We start from the raw sequence: 16,051 nt of genomic DNA, 5'->3' as shown, positions 1-16,051 counted from the left end.
CCAAGAGGTCGGGGTGCCATTCTCCAAGCGGGACCTGAGGACCCCCCAGAATTCCAGCTCATCTCTGGATGACAGAGATCAGTTCCCCCTGGAGACAACGGATGCTTTGGAGGGTGGACTCCATGGCATTGTAACCCCATCTCTGTCCTCCCCGGGCTCCACCCCCAAAATTTCCAGGGGTTTCCCAACCTGGATCTGGCAACCCTGCCGAGAGGTCAGGTGAGGGGACAGATTCAGAGCGGGCGAGCCCACCTGCAGTTCAAGTTAACACACCAGACCTGGCTTAAAACACACATGAATGGCATTTTATTTACAACAGAACATTGGCGAGATATATCTTTTTTTTCTCCCCAGAGAGACGTTTCTGGCTGCACACAACAGCCACAGCCGCAGACAGACAATGCTGGGATTCTCTGCCCTTGCCGTTCCGTTCGGGCACAGGAGGCCGAAGAGAAATCTCGCACCGCCACAGCTGCCAGGTCGCAGATCCCGGACGCAGCCGACAAACGCCACTGCGGACTCCCAACTTTGCACAGTGCAGGAATCTCGAGGAATTGAGCCTGGGGTGGGTGGTCATCATTAAGAGACCCAAATATTGGAAAGGAAGCAACTTGCCTAGGAGGGCGAGAGGGGTTGGAAGGACAGCCTGCTGTGTTGTAGACCGGAGCAACCCAAGCTGCGGCCCCAGGGACCTGCAGGGGTCCGGAGCGGCTTCCCACCCGACGGTCAGTAATTGCAACTCGTCCAGGTAGGCAGCCGTTGTTGGTCTGAAGCCCTACAACCAGGGGTCATTTCCTGCAGGAGCGCAAAGGAGTGGAGCTCCGGCAGTAAAGAGCCCAGGGGGCGGGCACATGCAACAAGACCCACCCCCTGCTCCCAGCAGCCCTCAGTCAGAGCAAGAAGCAGCCAGGTAAGTTGCAGAGGGGCCCCCCTGTCCAAAACAGTCCAGTGGCACCTTTAAGACCAAGTTTTATTCAGGTACAAGCTCTCCCTCCTCTGTGAGGGCAGATCTGCACGTCCCCCCCCCCCGCCGCCAATAGTTAGCAATCCAAAACAGGCCAGTGGAGCCTGAGCGGTGGGTGTTGCCTTCTGACACACTTCTGGTGATGTCAGGGGGTGTGGCATATGCAAATGAGTTATGCTAATGGGTTATGCTAATGAGCTCCTGCTCCTCTTTTTCTACAAAATGACCCCTGCCTACAACAAATTTGGAGTCCAGTGGTACCTTTAAGACCGACTCCATGCTTGAAAGGAGACAAACGGAGCGTAACAACAGAGTCACAGTTTATTACTCTTAGGATACTTTTACACATCTATCTCCTATTTTGACATAGAACAAATTTAGACTCCAGTAGCATGGAGATGGAGGAGGAGGAGGAGGAGGAGGAGGAGGAGGAGGAGATTGGATTTATACCCCAACCTTCACTACCCAAAGGAATCTCAGAGAGGCTTACAGACTCCTTCCCCTTTCCCTCCGCACGACAGACACCCTGTGAGGTGGACGGGGCTGAGAGTGCTCTCAAGAGAAACTGCTCTTTTTCAAGAACAGCTGTGCCAGAACTATGGCTTGCCCAAGGTCATCCAGCAGGTGCAAGTGAAGGAGCGGGGAATCAAACCCGGTTCTCCCAGATCAGAGCCCGCACACTTAACCACTACAACAAACTGGCTCCCTTTGTGGGGGCGGTTTATTCAGGGTATGAGCTTTCATATGCATACCTTGAACAAACCTTTGTTGGTCTTAAAGGTGCCACTGGACTCTACGTTTGTTCTACGGCTTCAGACCAACACGGCTGACTACCTGGATCTATTTTGACGTATGTATTACTTCGCTCTTCCCCCCCCCCAATTAAATCCAGACAAATGGTGACCGTATGAACTCAGCTTGTTATTGCTGTTTAGTCTTTGCATACGTCAAAACATCTCCATTCAGTTGCATGCTAATTCGCTGTTCACCTATCTGAAGGCATCTGCCTCTATATATGAACTGTTAACTTCCGCTTCACTGTATCTGAGGAAGCCAGAAAACCCCCCAAACTGGAGAGGGGTTGTGGGCACTGTTCCCTCTAAGTCGAATTCTTGTGAGCTAGCTCACAGCTTTTTAGCCTCTGGCTCACAGATTTTTGTCTCTGCTCAGGAAGGGGGGCTCCAGGGCAAAGTAATTGATGCAGCAGCCAAATCGCTCGCTCACAGCTTTAATGCCAGTAGCTCACAGAGTAGCTCACGAAAGCGCATACCTGGAATAAAACCTTTTTTGGTCTTAAAGCTGCCACTGGACTCCAAATCTGCCCTTTGTCCAGCGCCTTCTTCCACAGCATCCAGCTGCAGGGGGAGCGCGAACGTCGGATGTCTGCTCAGCCCGAGTGCGTGCGCACCCAACAGACAATTAAGCATGAGATGCACCCCAAGCCCCCACATCCCCAGCCAGCCTCAGAATCCTCTGAAGGTTGAGATCCGAAAACAGATGCTCGGCGTTCCTCAAGTTATTCTCCGCCCTAAGCTTGGGTATAAGCTTTTGTGCACATGCATATTTTTGTAGCAGGAACTCCTTTGCATATTAGGCGACACCCCCCCTAATGTAGCCAATCCTCCAAGAGCTTACAGTAGCCCCTGCAAGAAGAGCTCTGTTAAAGCTCCTGGGGGATTGGCTACATTAGGGGTGTGTCGCCTAATATGCAAAGGAGTTCCTGCTACAAAAAGAGCCTGCTACAAAAAGATACTTTTCTTTGGCATATGATTAAGCGTGCCTGCACCAGAAAGCTTATACCTAGAATCAATGCTCCCTCTAAGCTATGGAGCGAAAATTCTACTTTGTGAGCTGCTAGGTATTAAAAGTTGTGAACGAGCGATTTGGCTGCTGCGTCAATTCGTCTGCTCGGGAGCCCTCCCCTTCCTGAGCCGAGACAAAAAGGTGTGAGCCGGAGGCTAACAAACCGCGAGCTGGCTCACACTCACTCAGCTTAGAGGGAACACTGCCCAGAATTAAAAACTTTGTTGGTCGGAAAGGTGCCGCCGGACTGAGACTTCGTTCTGCTGCTTCAGACTGACACAGCGACCCACCGGAATCTATCCCCTCCAAACGGTTAAAACCTGACTGGAGTTACAGACCCCACTCCGGAGATGCCCTGGAACCTTGTTCCAGACTGCTGCGGGTGCCGAAGAGTGGCTTTTCCTGTTTCCCTTCCCCTCGTCCGGGCTGTTGCAGATCGAGCGTTTTTATGGGCCCTGCCGCCTCCCCACTCCGCCTGCTCTTGGAAGGAGACAAGAAAAAATAAGGGAGCAGTTGTTTCTAGCTCAAGGACCCGGCTTCTTAACGCTCCGGAAGGAAACTTTTTAAACAGAGATGGCACTGAAGGGACTTTGGAAGAAGAGGCCAGAAAAAACTGGAGAGGGGTTGTGGGCACTGTTCCCTCTAAGTCGAATTCTTGTGAGCTAGCTCACAGCTTTTTAGCCTCTGGCTCACAGATTTTTGTCTCCGCTCAGGAAGGGGGGCTCCAGGGCAAAGTAATTGATGCAGCAGCCAAATCGCTCGCTCACAGCTTTAATGCCAGTAGCTCACAGAGTGGAATTCTTGCTCACAGGACTCCACAGCTTAGAGGGGAGCACTGTGCGTATGTGCAGTTAAAAGATAATCCTGATTCGTATCAGTGGCAGGACGGCAAGATTTTTTTTCCGGAGCAAGGGGGCTAGGACCAGTGTTCCCTCTAAGATGACTTGGTGTGAGCCAGCTCAGTTTTTTAGCTTCCGGCTCACACGTTTTTGTCTTAGCTGAGGAAGGAGGGCTCCAGAGCCAACTAATTTATGCAGTAGCCAAACTGCTGGCTCATAACTTTAATGCCGGCTGATCAGAAAGTAGAATTTTTGCTCACGAGACTCCGCAGCATTGGTGGGAGCCTTTTCTCAGCTTTCGAGATAAGCCTTCCGCGTGCAAAGGTGGCTGAACGAACTCAGCTTAGAGGGAACACTGGGCGATAGGTAAAGTATTTTAAGGGTCCGAGTTAAGTCGGGGGTCCAGAGAGCTTCGACCGGTGCCATGGGGGGGGTGTGGGGGAGCTAAGAGCCCCGTGCTTTTTCTTCGCAAGCATCTTATGGGCGTTCTTTTGAAGAGGGCACAGGAGCTTGCCGGTAGCCCCGGACATGGGTGAAGAAACGAGCCGCATGGATGCTCGTATGAAACGTCCCTGGTTCTAGCTCTGTTAGGAACCAGAGCTTCTGGAAAGAGAGAATACAAAACCCCTTCTCATCTTGCCTTTACACCAACCTCCCTGGCCCAGTGTGACGTGAAACCCTCCCTTCCGCCCCCACAAAGTGGGTACGCAACAGACCGCCCCCCCCTCCGCCGTATTCAAAGATCCCCACTCAAGGGAACCCAACGCAAGAGCAGATCCCTCTGCCGTCTTGCTGGCCAGAGACCGCCGATCCCCCGGTCGCTCCCAGAATGCACCTGGGCCTGTCTCCGTCAGCAGGCCCCAAACACGCCTCTGGGCTCTGTATCGGGGTCCCCCGGCCTTTCTGAGTCTGCAGGCGTCTGTGGGATTCCGGCGGCCCAGAGGCTGCAAAACGGCCGCGGTCAAACGGCTGCCGCGGGAGGCGGAGCGGACCTTCAGCCACGCAGCAAAGGTCATTCTGTTGCGGCGCCCCCCGATGCCAAAGCTTTTTTAAAAAGATCTGCACCGCCAATCAAATCTCCAATAGCCAATCAGAAGCCTTGCAGGGCAAAAGCCCCACCCGGCACTGCCCATTTTGTATGAGCACTGGGCAGGGGCCGGTAAAGGTCAGCTTACAATATTGGCAGGTGCCGTGGCGCCTGCGGGCACCATGTTGGGGACCCCTGGTCTATATGGTCCTCCATCTCCCTGAGCCCTGGGCGACGCCCTCCCCAGAGGAGAGCTTCTCTCCCCCCCCCTTCTTGAGAAACAGGTTGGTTATTGGAGAATCGGATGGGCGGGTGGGAAGGTTCTCGCTCAGCCGGACTGTCTTCCCTGCTGCTGCCTGCAGGGGGCGGGGGAGACTTCCCCTCTCTTCCAAAAACAAAGTCCGCGAGGACCGACGCTGCGCACCCTGCAGGGGAGGCCGTCCGCCTGGGAGTCCTGGGTTCGAGCACTGTTCAGAGCACGCTGACCCGCTCGGCTAAGCCCTTCATCTCCGCCTCCTGCCGCTGCTCTCCTTCCTCGTCCTCTTCGTCCAGCCGGCGAACCCGCAGGTGGTCGGGGTACGGCAGGCTGTGCTCGGCGGCAAACTGTTCCCAGCGGGCGTCGTCGCTCTCGTGGGTGATGTAGCGCTCGGCCATCCTGGTCTCCAGTTCCCGGAGGTCCAGCCACGTTTGGTAGTCCTGGAAGAGGAGGGAACGGATGAGGACGGGGGAGCCACGGCAGGGGAATGGGTACGCGTTTCACCTGGAATCGTCGAGTGGGAAGGGACCTCCAGGGTCATCTAGTCCAGCCCCCTGCACAAGGCAGGGAATTCACAAAAATACCTCCCCCCTCCACACCCCCGGTGACCAGTGTTCACTCTAAGCTGAGTTAGTGCAAGCTAGCTCACAGTTTTTTAGCCTCCAGCTCACAGATTTTTGTCTTAGCTCAGGAAGGACAGCTCCAGAGCAAACTAATTTATGCAGTAGCCCAATCACTGGCTCACAGCTTTAATGCCAGTGGCTCACAAAGTAGAAGTTTTGCACACAAGACTCCACAGCTTAGAGGGAACATTGCCGGTGACCAATGTTCCCTCTAAGCTGTGGAGTCCTGTGAGCAGAAATTCTACTTTGTGAGCTACTGGCATTAAAGTTGTGAGCAGGTAGTTTGGCTGCTGCATAAAATTAGTTTGCTCTGGAGCCCTCTTTCCTGAACTAAGACAAAAATGTGTGAGCTGGAGGCTAAAAAACTGTGAGCTAGCTCACACTAACTCAGTTTAGAGGGAACACTGCCGGTGATCCCTGCTCCATGCCCAGAAGAGGGCAAACCCCCCTCCAGGATCCACAGCCAAACTGGCCTGGAGGTAAATGGCTTCCTGACCCCAAAGTGGCAATCGGCATTTCCCTGGGCGTGGAAGAAAGGGCCGCGAGAACTAAGCCCTGAGGCGACCCTTCCCTGCCCTCCCTCCTTCTCATGATCGGCCTCAGTTCACAGAAGCAGAGTTCTAGCAACAGCCAGGGAAACGTTTTGTATATAATGCAATAGATACTATATTGACATTTTATACAAAGTGTAAATTAAGTTTTTAAAGTGCTTCATTCATAAATTTATAAAATACCACCGATTAATTCATATGTAAGAATCTCAACGTTATAAACAGATCACACTACATTAATAGAATCACAATACAGCGATATATTAACGAAGCTTCCGGCTTGAATCTTCGTTTCGCTCCTAAACTTCCTCAGAAGTAAATTCCCTTATGACTTCCTCAGAAGTAAATTTTTTTGGTAGATTTTGGAGATCCATAAAACAATTAATAGTAGAGATAACTGAAATAGATTTGAAGTTGGAACCAGAAATATACTTGCTCAACATGTTACCAGAAGGAATTAAGCATAACGACTTATGTTTGATATTGTATATCCTTAACATTTCTAGAATTCTCATAGCAAAATGTTGGAAATCAGACAAAATACCAAGTAGAGAAGAATTAATTTTAAAAATTATGGAAATAAAAGAAATGGACAAAGTAAATATGATATTGTCAGGGAAAGTCGAGAATGTGTTTCAAAAAAGATGGCAAAAAGTAGACAGGTGGATGGGGAAAAAATGTATAAAGTAAACTCCAAAAATATGTTGTATATGAATATACTTTTTTCATTTTTGTTATGGAAAATAGATAAACTATTAAAAAAAGAAGTAAATTCTCTTATTCATAATTTTGCATTTAGTGAGTGTCGTCTCTTTTATTTTCCAAGGTTTTTTTTCTCCCTGCTTATCAAAGCTTATGTTTCAAATAGGAAACAACAACCTTCATACCAGGCTCCAGTCCAGTCTGCTGCACACTATGAAATGCACTGAGGCAACCCTTCCTGCCCTCCCTCTCGTGATCTGCCTAAGTTCACAGAATCAGCATCGCTGTCCAATGGCCATCGAGCCTCTGCTTGAAAACCTCCAAAGTAGGAGAGCCCGCCACTTCCCTAGGAAGCCTGTTCCGCTGAGGAACCATGCTAATTATCAGGAAGTTCTTCCTCATGTTTAGCCGAAAACTCTTCTGATTTAATTTCAACCCGTTGGTTCTGGTCCAACCTTCTGGGGCAACAGAGAACAGCTCCACCCCATCCTCTGTACGACAGCCCTTCAAGTACTTGAGGATGGTTATCACATCACCTCTCAGTCGTCTCCTCTCCAGGCTAAACATCCCCAGCTCCTTCAGCCTTTCCTCATAGGACTTGGTCTCCAGACCCCTCATCATCTTCGTTGCTCTCCTCTGGATATGTTCCAGCTTGTCTAGATCCTCCTTAAATTGTGGTGCCCCAAAATGAACACAGCTCTCTAGGTGAGATCTAACCAGAGCAGAGTAAAGTGACACCACCAGTGTGTGTGATTTGGAAACTGTATTTCAGGTGACGCAGCTCAAAACCACATTTGCCTATTTAGCTAATCGCCGCTCATTCACGTAATCACCTCTTATGCCAAACGTCCTGCATTTCACTGCTGCTTGGACCCCACCACTTAATTTTGCTCCGTCACAACCTTACATATAAATGTGTTTTCACCCACGACATACCTGATGAAGTGAGCTCTCGTCTATGAAAGCTTAAACTGAAATAAAAACTTCCATTGGCTGGAGGTTTGCCAAAATGCTGGCCTGGGAATATTTTCAGAGACTGGGAAGGGGGCGCCTGATCCCTTTGGCTCAGAGTCAGCACCTTATATAGTGTTGCCAACCTCCAGGTGGGGCCTGGAGATCTCTTGGAATTACAACTGATCTCTACATTACAGAGGTGAGTTCTCCAGAAGAAAACAGCTGCTTGGGAGGGCGGACTTTTAGGGCACTGTGCCCAGCTAAGACCCCTCTCTCCTCAGGATCCAGCCCCCCCAAAATCTCCAGGAATTTCCCAACATGGAATTGGCAATCCTGGCTGTATATGGTGTAGCGTTCAGCATCCTGTGAACTGCAGCTAACCTGCACCCTCTACAGCAGGCATGTCCAACTTCGAACAGGTAGTGATCTATTTTTTCCGGTCAAAAGTGCTGGTGATCTACCACCATAAAAATAAAGTTTCAAATTAGTTTCAAATTAGATTTTAACCCACTAAAGTTGGGATCCACCGCGCCACCCCCCATTTATAGAAGAAGAGAAGAAGAAGAGGAAGAGATTGGATTTATACCCCACCCTTCACTACCCAAAGGTGTCTCAGAGTGGTTTACAAACTCCTTCCCCTTCCCCTCCCCACAACAGACACCCTGTGAGGTAGGTGGGGCTGAGAGAGCAGCTGCAAGTGGAGGAGTGGGGAATCAAACCCAGTTCTCCCAGATTAGATTCCGCACACTTGACACACTACAGCAAACTGGCTCTCTGTCATTTACTGGTAAGCAAAATAAGCAAAAACAAAACAGAGAGACGAAGACCCAGAAAGAACTGCAAACATTTTTTATTGTTTATTGAGTTATAACTTTCTTTAACTGTCTCAATAACTTCCTTTAACTTTCATTCAGAGTTATTTGTGTTAAATGTCGGTCAAGTATTGATCCAGGCTGATCTCGCGCAGCGAACCAGGAGAACCAAGTGGGGCTGGTGATCTACCTCTGACCCCTCCGCGATCTACTGGCAGATCGCGATCTACCTGTTGGACATACCTGCTCTACAGAACTACCAGTCCCCAAACAGCTCCCTCGGTGAGAGTTGTGACAGAGAACTGGATTCCCCAAACAGATTTAAATCTGAAACACACAGCAAAGAAGTACAACGTCTCTACAGAGCTTCCGGTGTTATGTTAAATAGACTGTCGTTCTGATTTCCAACGCAAGCAACACGGAGGGGCTAGGAAACAAGAGAGACGCCGCTCTGTATCCACAAAGAACAGCGGCGGTGGAAGTGGCGTAAAGCCACAGCCGACTTAACGGCAACTCCTCATGGGGTTTTCAAAGCAAGAGACGAGCAGAGGTGGTTTGCCTCTGCGTAGAGACCCTGGACTTCCCTTGGTGGTCTCCCATCCAGCTACTAATCAGGGGGCTGACCCCGGTTTCTAGCTGTATCTGAAGACGTTGAGCGGCGACTCAGGAAAGCTCCTCCCCTGCCACAAATTTGGTTAGTCTTTAAGGAGCTCCTGGACCTCTTTTCTAACGGGCTGAGCCCTGCTTAGCTTCCGAGATCAGGGTAGGCTAGGAACAGTTGTTGTTGTTCAGTCGCACAGTCGAGTCCGACTCTCCGCGACCCCATGGACCAGCTCCCACCAGGCCTTCTAGTCTTCCGCCGTCCTCTGAAGTTTGCTCATTATGCTAATGAGTTCCTGCTGGGCGTGGCCAACTCGGGAGCCAGCCGGAACTCCGTTCCTGTGCGTTCCTGCCCAAAAATAGCCCTGCAAATACTAATGAAGGCTGACCCTGCTTAGCTTCTGGGATCGGATGAGATCGGGCTAGACTGGGCCGTCCGGGTCAGAACAGAGACAAACAAAGGCGGTTGGCCACGACTGATTTGTTCTTCTTGCAGTCCAAGGGACTCTCAAGAGTCTTCTCCAGCACCATAGTTCAAAAGAATCTATTCTTCGGCGCTCGGCCTTCCTTATAGTCCAGCTCTCGCAGCCATACATGACTACTGGGAATACCATTGCTTTGACCATGCGGACTTTTGTTGGCAGGGTGATGTCTCTACTTTTTATCATGCTGTTTAGGTTCGCCATCGCTTTCCTCCCAAGGAGCAGGCGTCTTTTAATTTCATGGCTGCTGTCACAGTCTGCGGTGATCTGGGATCCCAGGAACGTGAAGTCTGTCACTACTTCCACGACAGTGGTCAACTTAAAACCAGAAATCTAGGCAGCATCATTTGTTTGGTGTCACCTCGCTGCCCCCTGCTGGAAGACTGAAGCGGCGCCCCATCTCTCCATAAGAGAGAGCTCGCGGCACCCTGCGGCATGAGGCAATTCCGCATTACTTCTAACTTGATTCTCTAAGTTTATCCCCCCCCCGCGAAACCCCCACACACATGTGATATATTAGCAGACCCAGAGCTGCGGAGTCAAGTACCTGTAGCCATGAGTGGCTGAGGGATTTATCCACACTGTAGCGTTTCCTCATCTTCACCTGAAGGAGATTGTTGATCAGATCGATGGCTAGGGAGAAGGGAAAGCAACGGGCGGGAGATCATCAAACCGGAAAGGTGAAGGGCTATTTTGGTATATGCCAAAAACTGCCTGGGCCAACAAATCTTTGCACGGGTAACACAATGCCAGCTTGGAGCAGCGGTTAAGAACGCGGACTCTAATCGGGGAGAATCCAGTTTGATTCCCCACTCCTCCACATGCAGCTGCTGGTGTGACCCTGGATGAGTCGCAAGTTCTTCCAGAGCTGTTCTCTCAAGGGCAGTCCTCGAAAGAGCTCTCTCAGCCCCACCTATCTCACAGGGTGTTCCTTTAATAGCGCCTTCCTGTTTGACTTTCCCTCATTCCACCCGTTTCAAGCGCTGCATATAGAACACTCGTAATACTTCAAATCTAGATAAGCCAACTATGGGAGAGTCATCAAAACACACTATAGTAATGGTAGAAAAGAGCAGATATCTGATGAAGTGAGCAGTGACTTGTGAGATCTCTGACCCTGCCTGCCACAAATTGTTAGTCCTTAAGGTGCCACTGGACTCCTGCTGTTCTGTGCTGCTACAGACAAACTAACTTGGGCACACATCTTGATCTATCTCGTTGCAGGTAACAGTTATTAAAATCGATGATAACAATGTAATCTCCTAGTCCAACAGATTGGCATTTTCAGTGCTAATTGGATTATATCGCCATCACAATAATTACACTGTAAATTAAATACAAAACATCCAGAAATGACAGCGTTTGCCCCACAGGTTTATACGTCGAGATGGAAGTCTAGACGAAAATGAAGGTGCAAGGAAACCGTAAGACGACGAAGAACCGGCGTTGGCTCGTTTCCTGCTGCCTTCCTCGAGTCTTACAGAATATACAAAATGTATCATTCTGATGTTTTCAGCCTTGCTGATATATAATATAATGTGAGCTTCAGTACATTCATCAAATATCACTCTTGGAAAATACAGGGACTCGCCAGTGAAGTTCTCAAAGACCCGAGGAAGGCAGCAGAAAACGAGTCAACGCCGGTTCTTCGTCGTCTTACGGTTTCCTTGCATCTTCATCTTCGTCTAGACTTCCATCTCGACTTATAACCCTGTGGGGCAAGTGCTGTAATTTTTGGATGTCTGGTATTTAATTTACAGTGTGATTATTGTGATGGCGATATAATACATTAGCACTGAAAATACCAATCTATTGGACAAGAAAAATAACAAAGTTGAGCGTTGATATAAGATTACATTGTTGTTATTGTTCATTACATGGTGCTTTGGCGTTATTATTTCTACCAGGGCTATTTTTGGGCAGGAACGCACAGGAACGGAGTTCCGGCTGGCTTCCAAGTTGGCCACCCCCAGCAGGAACGCATTAGCATAATAGGCCACACCCAACAGCAGACACTCATTAGGATTGGCTACATTAGGGGTGTGTGGCCTAACATGCAAAGGAGTTCCTGCTACAAAAAAGCCCTGGGTTTGGACAACAAACAAGGTAAACAGAATAAGAAGCAAAAGGTGGGTGTGGCTGGATGACCACACTTCTGGTAACATGGGGGTGTGGCCTAATATGCCAATGAGCTGTGCTGTCAGGGGTGTGGCCTAATATGCTAATGAGTTTCTGCTGTTGTGTGTGGCCTATTATGCTAATGAGTTCCTGCTGGGCTTTTTCTACAAAAAGAGACCTGATTTCTACCATTTACACCGTGGTCCTCTTGTTGTATTCTTATGGGCTGAAATCAAGTCAAACATGTCCCCCCCTCTTGGGCCTGCACATTCCATCTCCTCCCGTCCAAGCCACGAGTAAATTTCTATCGACGGGTACCTCCGACTGAGATCTGGCGCCAGGGGTTCGGCGGGTACATGAAGGCAGCGTTCTGGATCTGGTCGTTGATATCCTCGTCTTCGTTGAACGGGAAGGTGCCGCTCAGGCTAACGTACATGATGACCCCCACCGACCACATGTCCAGAGAGCGGTTGTAACCCTGGTTGAGCAACACCTCAGGCGCCAGGTAGGCCGGGGTGCCTACGACGGAGCGTCGGAAAGACTTCTCGCCGATGATGCGGGCAAAGCCGAAGTCACACAGCTTCACCTGTGGGGGGCGGAAGCACAGAACATTTAAACGCTTGCCGTGCGCCGTGGAATTCAGAAAACCGGCAGTCGCGACAATCCTGAGAATTCTTCTGCTTTCCAGGCTTTGTAGATAGGGTGTTTCCAACCCCCTAGACGAGACAGAAGCTGGCGAGATGTTTTTGCTAAATGCCATTAGAGAGAGCCTGGGCACGTCACCAGCTGTCTCCTCCCAAGCTGTCTTCCTAACTTCAGCTGGTCTCAATACTTCTTCCTCAGTCTATGCGGGAGCACATCCAGCCTGTGCTGAAAGCACTGCGCTGGCTACCAACAGCATACCGAATCCGCTTCAAGGTGCTGGTTCTTACCTTTAGAGCCCTTCATGGTCACGGGCCGACTTACCTGGGGGACCGCATTTCCCCACAGAGCACTGCGGTCAGGGTCCCAACATCGATTGAGCCTCCCGGGACCCAAAGACGCCAGGCTGGCTATAACTAGGGCCAGGGCCTTTTCGGTGGCGGCTCCATACTGGTGGAATGAGCTCCCGGAAGAGATCAGGGCCCCGCGGGACCTTATGCAGTCCTGCAGGGCCTGCAAGACGGAGCTCTTCCACCAGGCCTTCAACTAGGAGCCCCTCCCCCCAATAACTAATTGCGAGCCCTGCCCTTCGGAGTCATCATCAACAGCCTGAGCCGGCCACGGAAGAAGAAACAGGACGAGGAGCCGATCAACAGGACTGGATACCAACTGCAGCCATCGTTGCCAAATATCGTGAGCATTACTGGGCCAGACCAATTGTACTAGCGCTGTACATCAACTGGATTGTTTCAGGAGGTGTTTTACGATTGTTTTAACGGTCATTTATTTATTTTTGAGATTTTTATCCCGCCCTACCCGGTGGCTCAGGGCGGCTAACAACAAGTTTAAAAATTGAGTACAAAAAACCCAATATTTCATATATAATAAAATCTGGTGCTACACAAATCTACATAGAATTTACAAAAAAACAAAGCAACCCACATTTGCAGCCAGTGTTCTTAATAGCGAGAGCGCCAGGAGCAATATTTCCGCAGCACAGTCGGGCGACATCTACTCCCCAAAGTACGGTAGATGGATGGTATTCACCGCGGTGGTGGTATAGCGGCGGCGGCGGCTCCTACCCAAAGGCCTGGTGGAAGAGCTCCGTCTTACAGGCCCTGCGGAACTGTATAAGGTCCCGCAGGGCCCGGATCTCCTCCGGGAGCGCATTCCACCAGGCATGTGGTGTTGTAATTCTTGTAAGCTGCCCTGACTCTGCTTCGGCAGGGAGGGCGGGGTATAAATTTGATAAATAAATAAATAAACCCAATCCCTGTCAAGCAAAGTGACTATGGCGCTCCTACGTATCGTGCCTGGAAACAGGTAAACTTAACAGCTGCCCGTTCACGTACCTTCTTTGTTGGGGGCCCCCACTTTGTGGAACAGCCTAACTGAGGAGGTCAGGAAGGTGGGTATACACAGTTTCCACAAACTGTGCAAAACTGAATTATTCAAGAGGGCTTTCTCCTATGCAGGCAATAGAGTGGCACTGTACTAAATGATTCACAGATCTACTCGGAAAAATTATTAGGTACTGTGGTCTATACTACGGTATTTAGCTTGCGGAAACTAGGATCCTAGTATGAATTTTGCATCATTTAATGCAGGGGTGTCAAATATGCGGCCTGGGGTTAGGCCAAAGGAAAAAAATCAGTGTTCGGTGAATGGCTAAACAGGGACCTGAAAGCCAGTTTGGTGTAGTGGTTAAGTGCATGGACTCTAATCTGGGAGAACCGGGTTTGATTCCCTCACTCCTCCACTTACACCTGGCTGGATGACCTTGGGCAAGCCGTAGTTCTGATAAGAGCTGTTCTTGAAAGAGAGCAGTTTCTGTCAGAGCTCTCTCAGCCCCGCCTACCTCACAGGGTGTATGTTGTGGGGAGGGGAAGGGAAAGGAGTTTGTAAGCCGCTCTGAGACTCCTTCGGGTAGTGAAGGGCAGCATATAAATCCAACCTCTTCTCTTCTTCTGTTTTCTTAAATCTGGCGGCAACCGACTAACACGGCCCACCCCGTCGGGATTTATACAGCATTCCGTGCACACGTAGCAAAGGAATTCTTTTGCAGGAGGAGAGGCGCAACTCAGCTATCGTTCCCCATCCTGAAAAAAACTCCCTGCTTGCCATAGCGAAGGGGAGAAGAGGCCAGCGGGATCCGATGACCCTTCGGCACGCCGAGAGCGCCGGCTCTTTTTCAGTCGCGTGCAACTGCAGGAGGAGCTCCGGAAGAGGCTTACCTGGGGAAACGGCTCTGCCGAGGCCAGGAGGACATTTTCCGGCTTGAGGTCACAGTGCACGATGTTTTTGAAATGCAGATGCCGGAGCGCCACCAGGATCTGAGAGGTGGGAGAAAACACCATAGAAGCACAAGGGTTGGAAGGAACGGGCGGCCAATCGGCTCAGCCTGTCTGCCTCAGATTCTCATGAGCTAACCCAGGTAAACCAAACGGCAGCATGCAAGAAAAGAGAACAGGGACGTGAGGGCACTCCTGGGCACTCCATGAAATTGCTGAGCGGTCGGGTTAGAACGGATAAAAGGAAGTCCTTCTTCACCCGAAGAGTGATGAACACACGGGATTCACTGCCACAGGAAGTGCTGGCGGCTACAGGCATAGACGGCTTCAAGAGGGAATTAGATAAGCATATGGAGCAGAGGTCCATCAGTGGCTATGAGCCACAAGGTATAGATAGGGGCTCTGGGGCAAGTAATGCTCTGTCTTCTTGGTGCCTGGGAGGGGGGGCAACAGTGGGAGGGGCTTCTAATGTCCTGGCCCCACTGGTGGACCTCCTGAGGGCCCCTGGTACTTTTGGCTGCTGTGTGACCCAGAGTGTTGGACTGGATGGGCCTTTGGCCTGATCCAACATTTGCGTCTCTTATGTTCTTATGTTCTTATGAGGTCCTTTTGAGCCATTCGGTGATGACACTCGGGGAAAGGCCGTGTCTCATCGGTAGTGCTAATCCAACCACAGCATCTCAAGCTGAAGGGTGCTGGGAAAGACCTCTCTCTGTTGAGATGCTCCCTCTAAGCTGTGGAGTCTTGTGAGCAAAAATTCTACTTTGTGACCTCCTGGCATGAAAGTTGGGAGCCGGAGATTTAGCCACTGCATAGATTAGTTTGCTTTGGAACCATCCCTTCCTGAGCGGAGACAAAAAATTGTGTGAGCCGGAGGCTAAGAAACTGTGAGCTAGCCTCACACTAACTCAGGTTAGAGGGACCTAACAGGTCCAAGCGGGCTTGTGCTTGAGCGATCGTGTATGCCTTCCCAGCTCCACAGAGAACACCTGGGCACAGATTTTGCACGTTCCAGGATGGTCACACTTGCAGCTTTGATAAATCGAAGGAACAACACACACACACACCCCACATCATTCAAGCAATACATGTCCGATCAGGAATACCTTTGCTTTGAAAGCAAATTATAGTTCGCTTGACTCCTTGATCGGTATCCAAGATGGCTTTCACGTCATTCTCCCCTCCCCGCTGAGCCCGCGCAACAAACTCCTTGCCAGGTAGGTTAGGCTGAGAGGTTGTGACGGGCCCACAGTGACCCAGTCGACTTTCATGGCAGAGACGGGGATTCGAACCCACACCCTAGTCCCCGTGCTCTAGACACTACGCCGCCCGGCGCCTATGCTGAAATTCACAGGAAGAGACTATCCACCAGCAAGGTTCCGGTGCC

The 16,051-nt window shown here is 50.4% G+C and overlaps 1 protein-coding gene across 1 annotated transcript in view; it reads right to left on the bottom strand.

Annotated features, from left to right (window-relative positions):
* Positions 1 to 4,793: 4,793 nt before the first annotated feature.
* PRKD2 (protein kinase D2) overlaps positions 4,794 to 16,051 on the bottom strand; it is a 36,497-nt gene continuing 25,239 nt past the window's right edge. The window contains exons 14-17 of the mRNA XM_015424111.1: positions 14,608 to 14,706; positions 12,050 to 12,317; positions 10,161 to 10,246; positions 4,794 to 5,329 (exon numbers count right to left, since the gene is read on the bottom strand). Coding sequence (XP_015279597.1) covers positions 5,105 to 5,329; positions 10,161 to 10,246; positions 12,050 to 12,317; positions 14,608 to 14,706 — 678 coding nt within the window. The 3' untranslated portion in view covers positions 4,794 to 5,104. The remainder of the gene's footprint in view (positions 5,330 to 10,160; positions 10,247 to 12,049; positions 12,318 to 14,607; positions 14,707 to 16,051) is intronic.

Source organism: Gekko japonicus, unplaced genomic scaffold (genome assembly GCF_001447785.1).
Source record: "Gekko japonicus isolate JY-2015 unplaced genomic scaffold, Gekko_japonicus_V1.1 scaffold939, whole genome shotgun sequence".
NCBI lineage: Eukaryota > Metazoa > Chordata > Lepidosauria > Squamata > Gekkonidae > Gekko > Gekko japonicus.
This window is presented reverse-complemented; position numbering and strand designations above follow the sequence as displayed.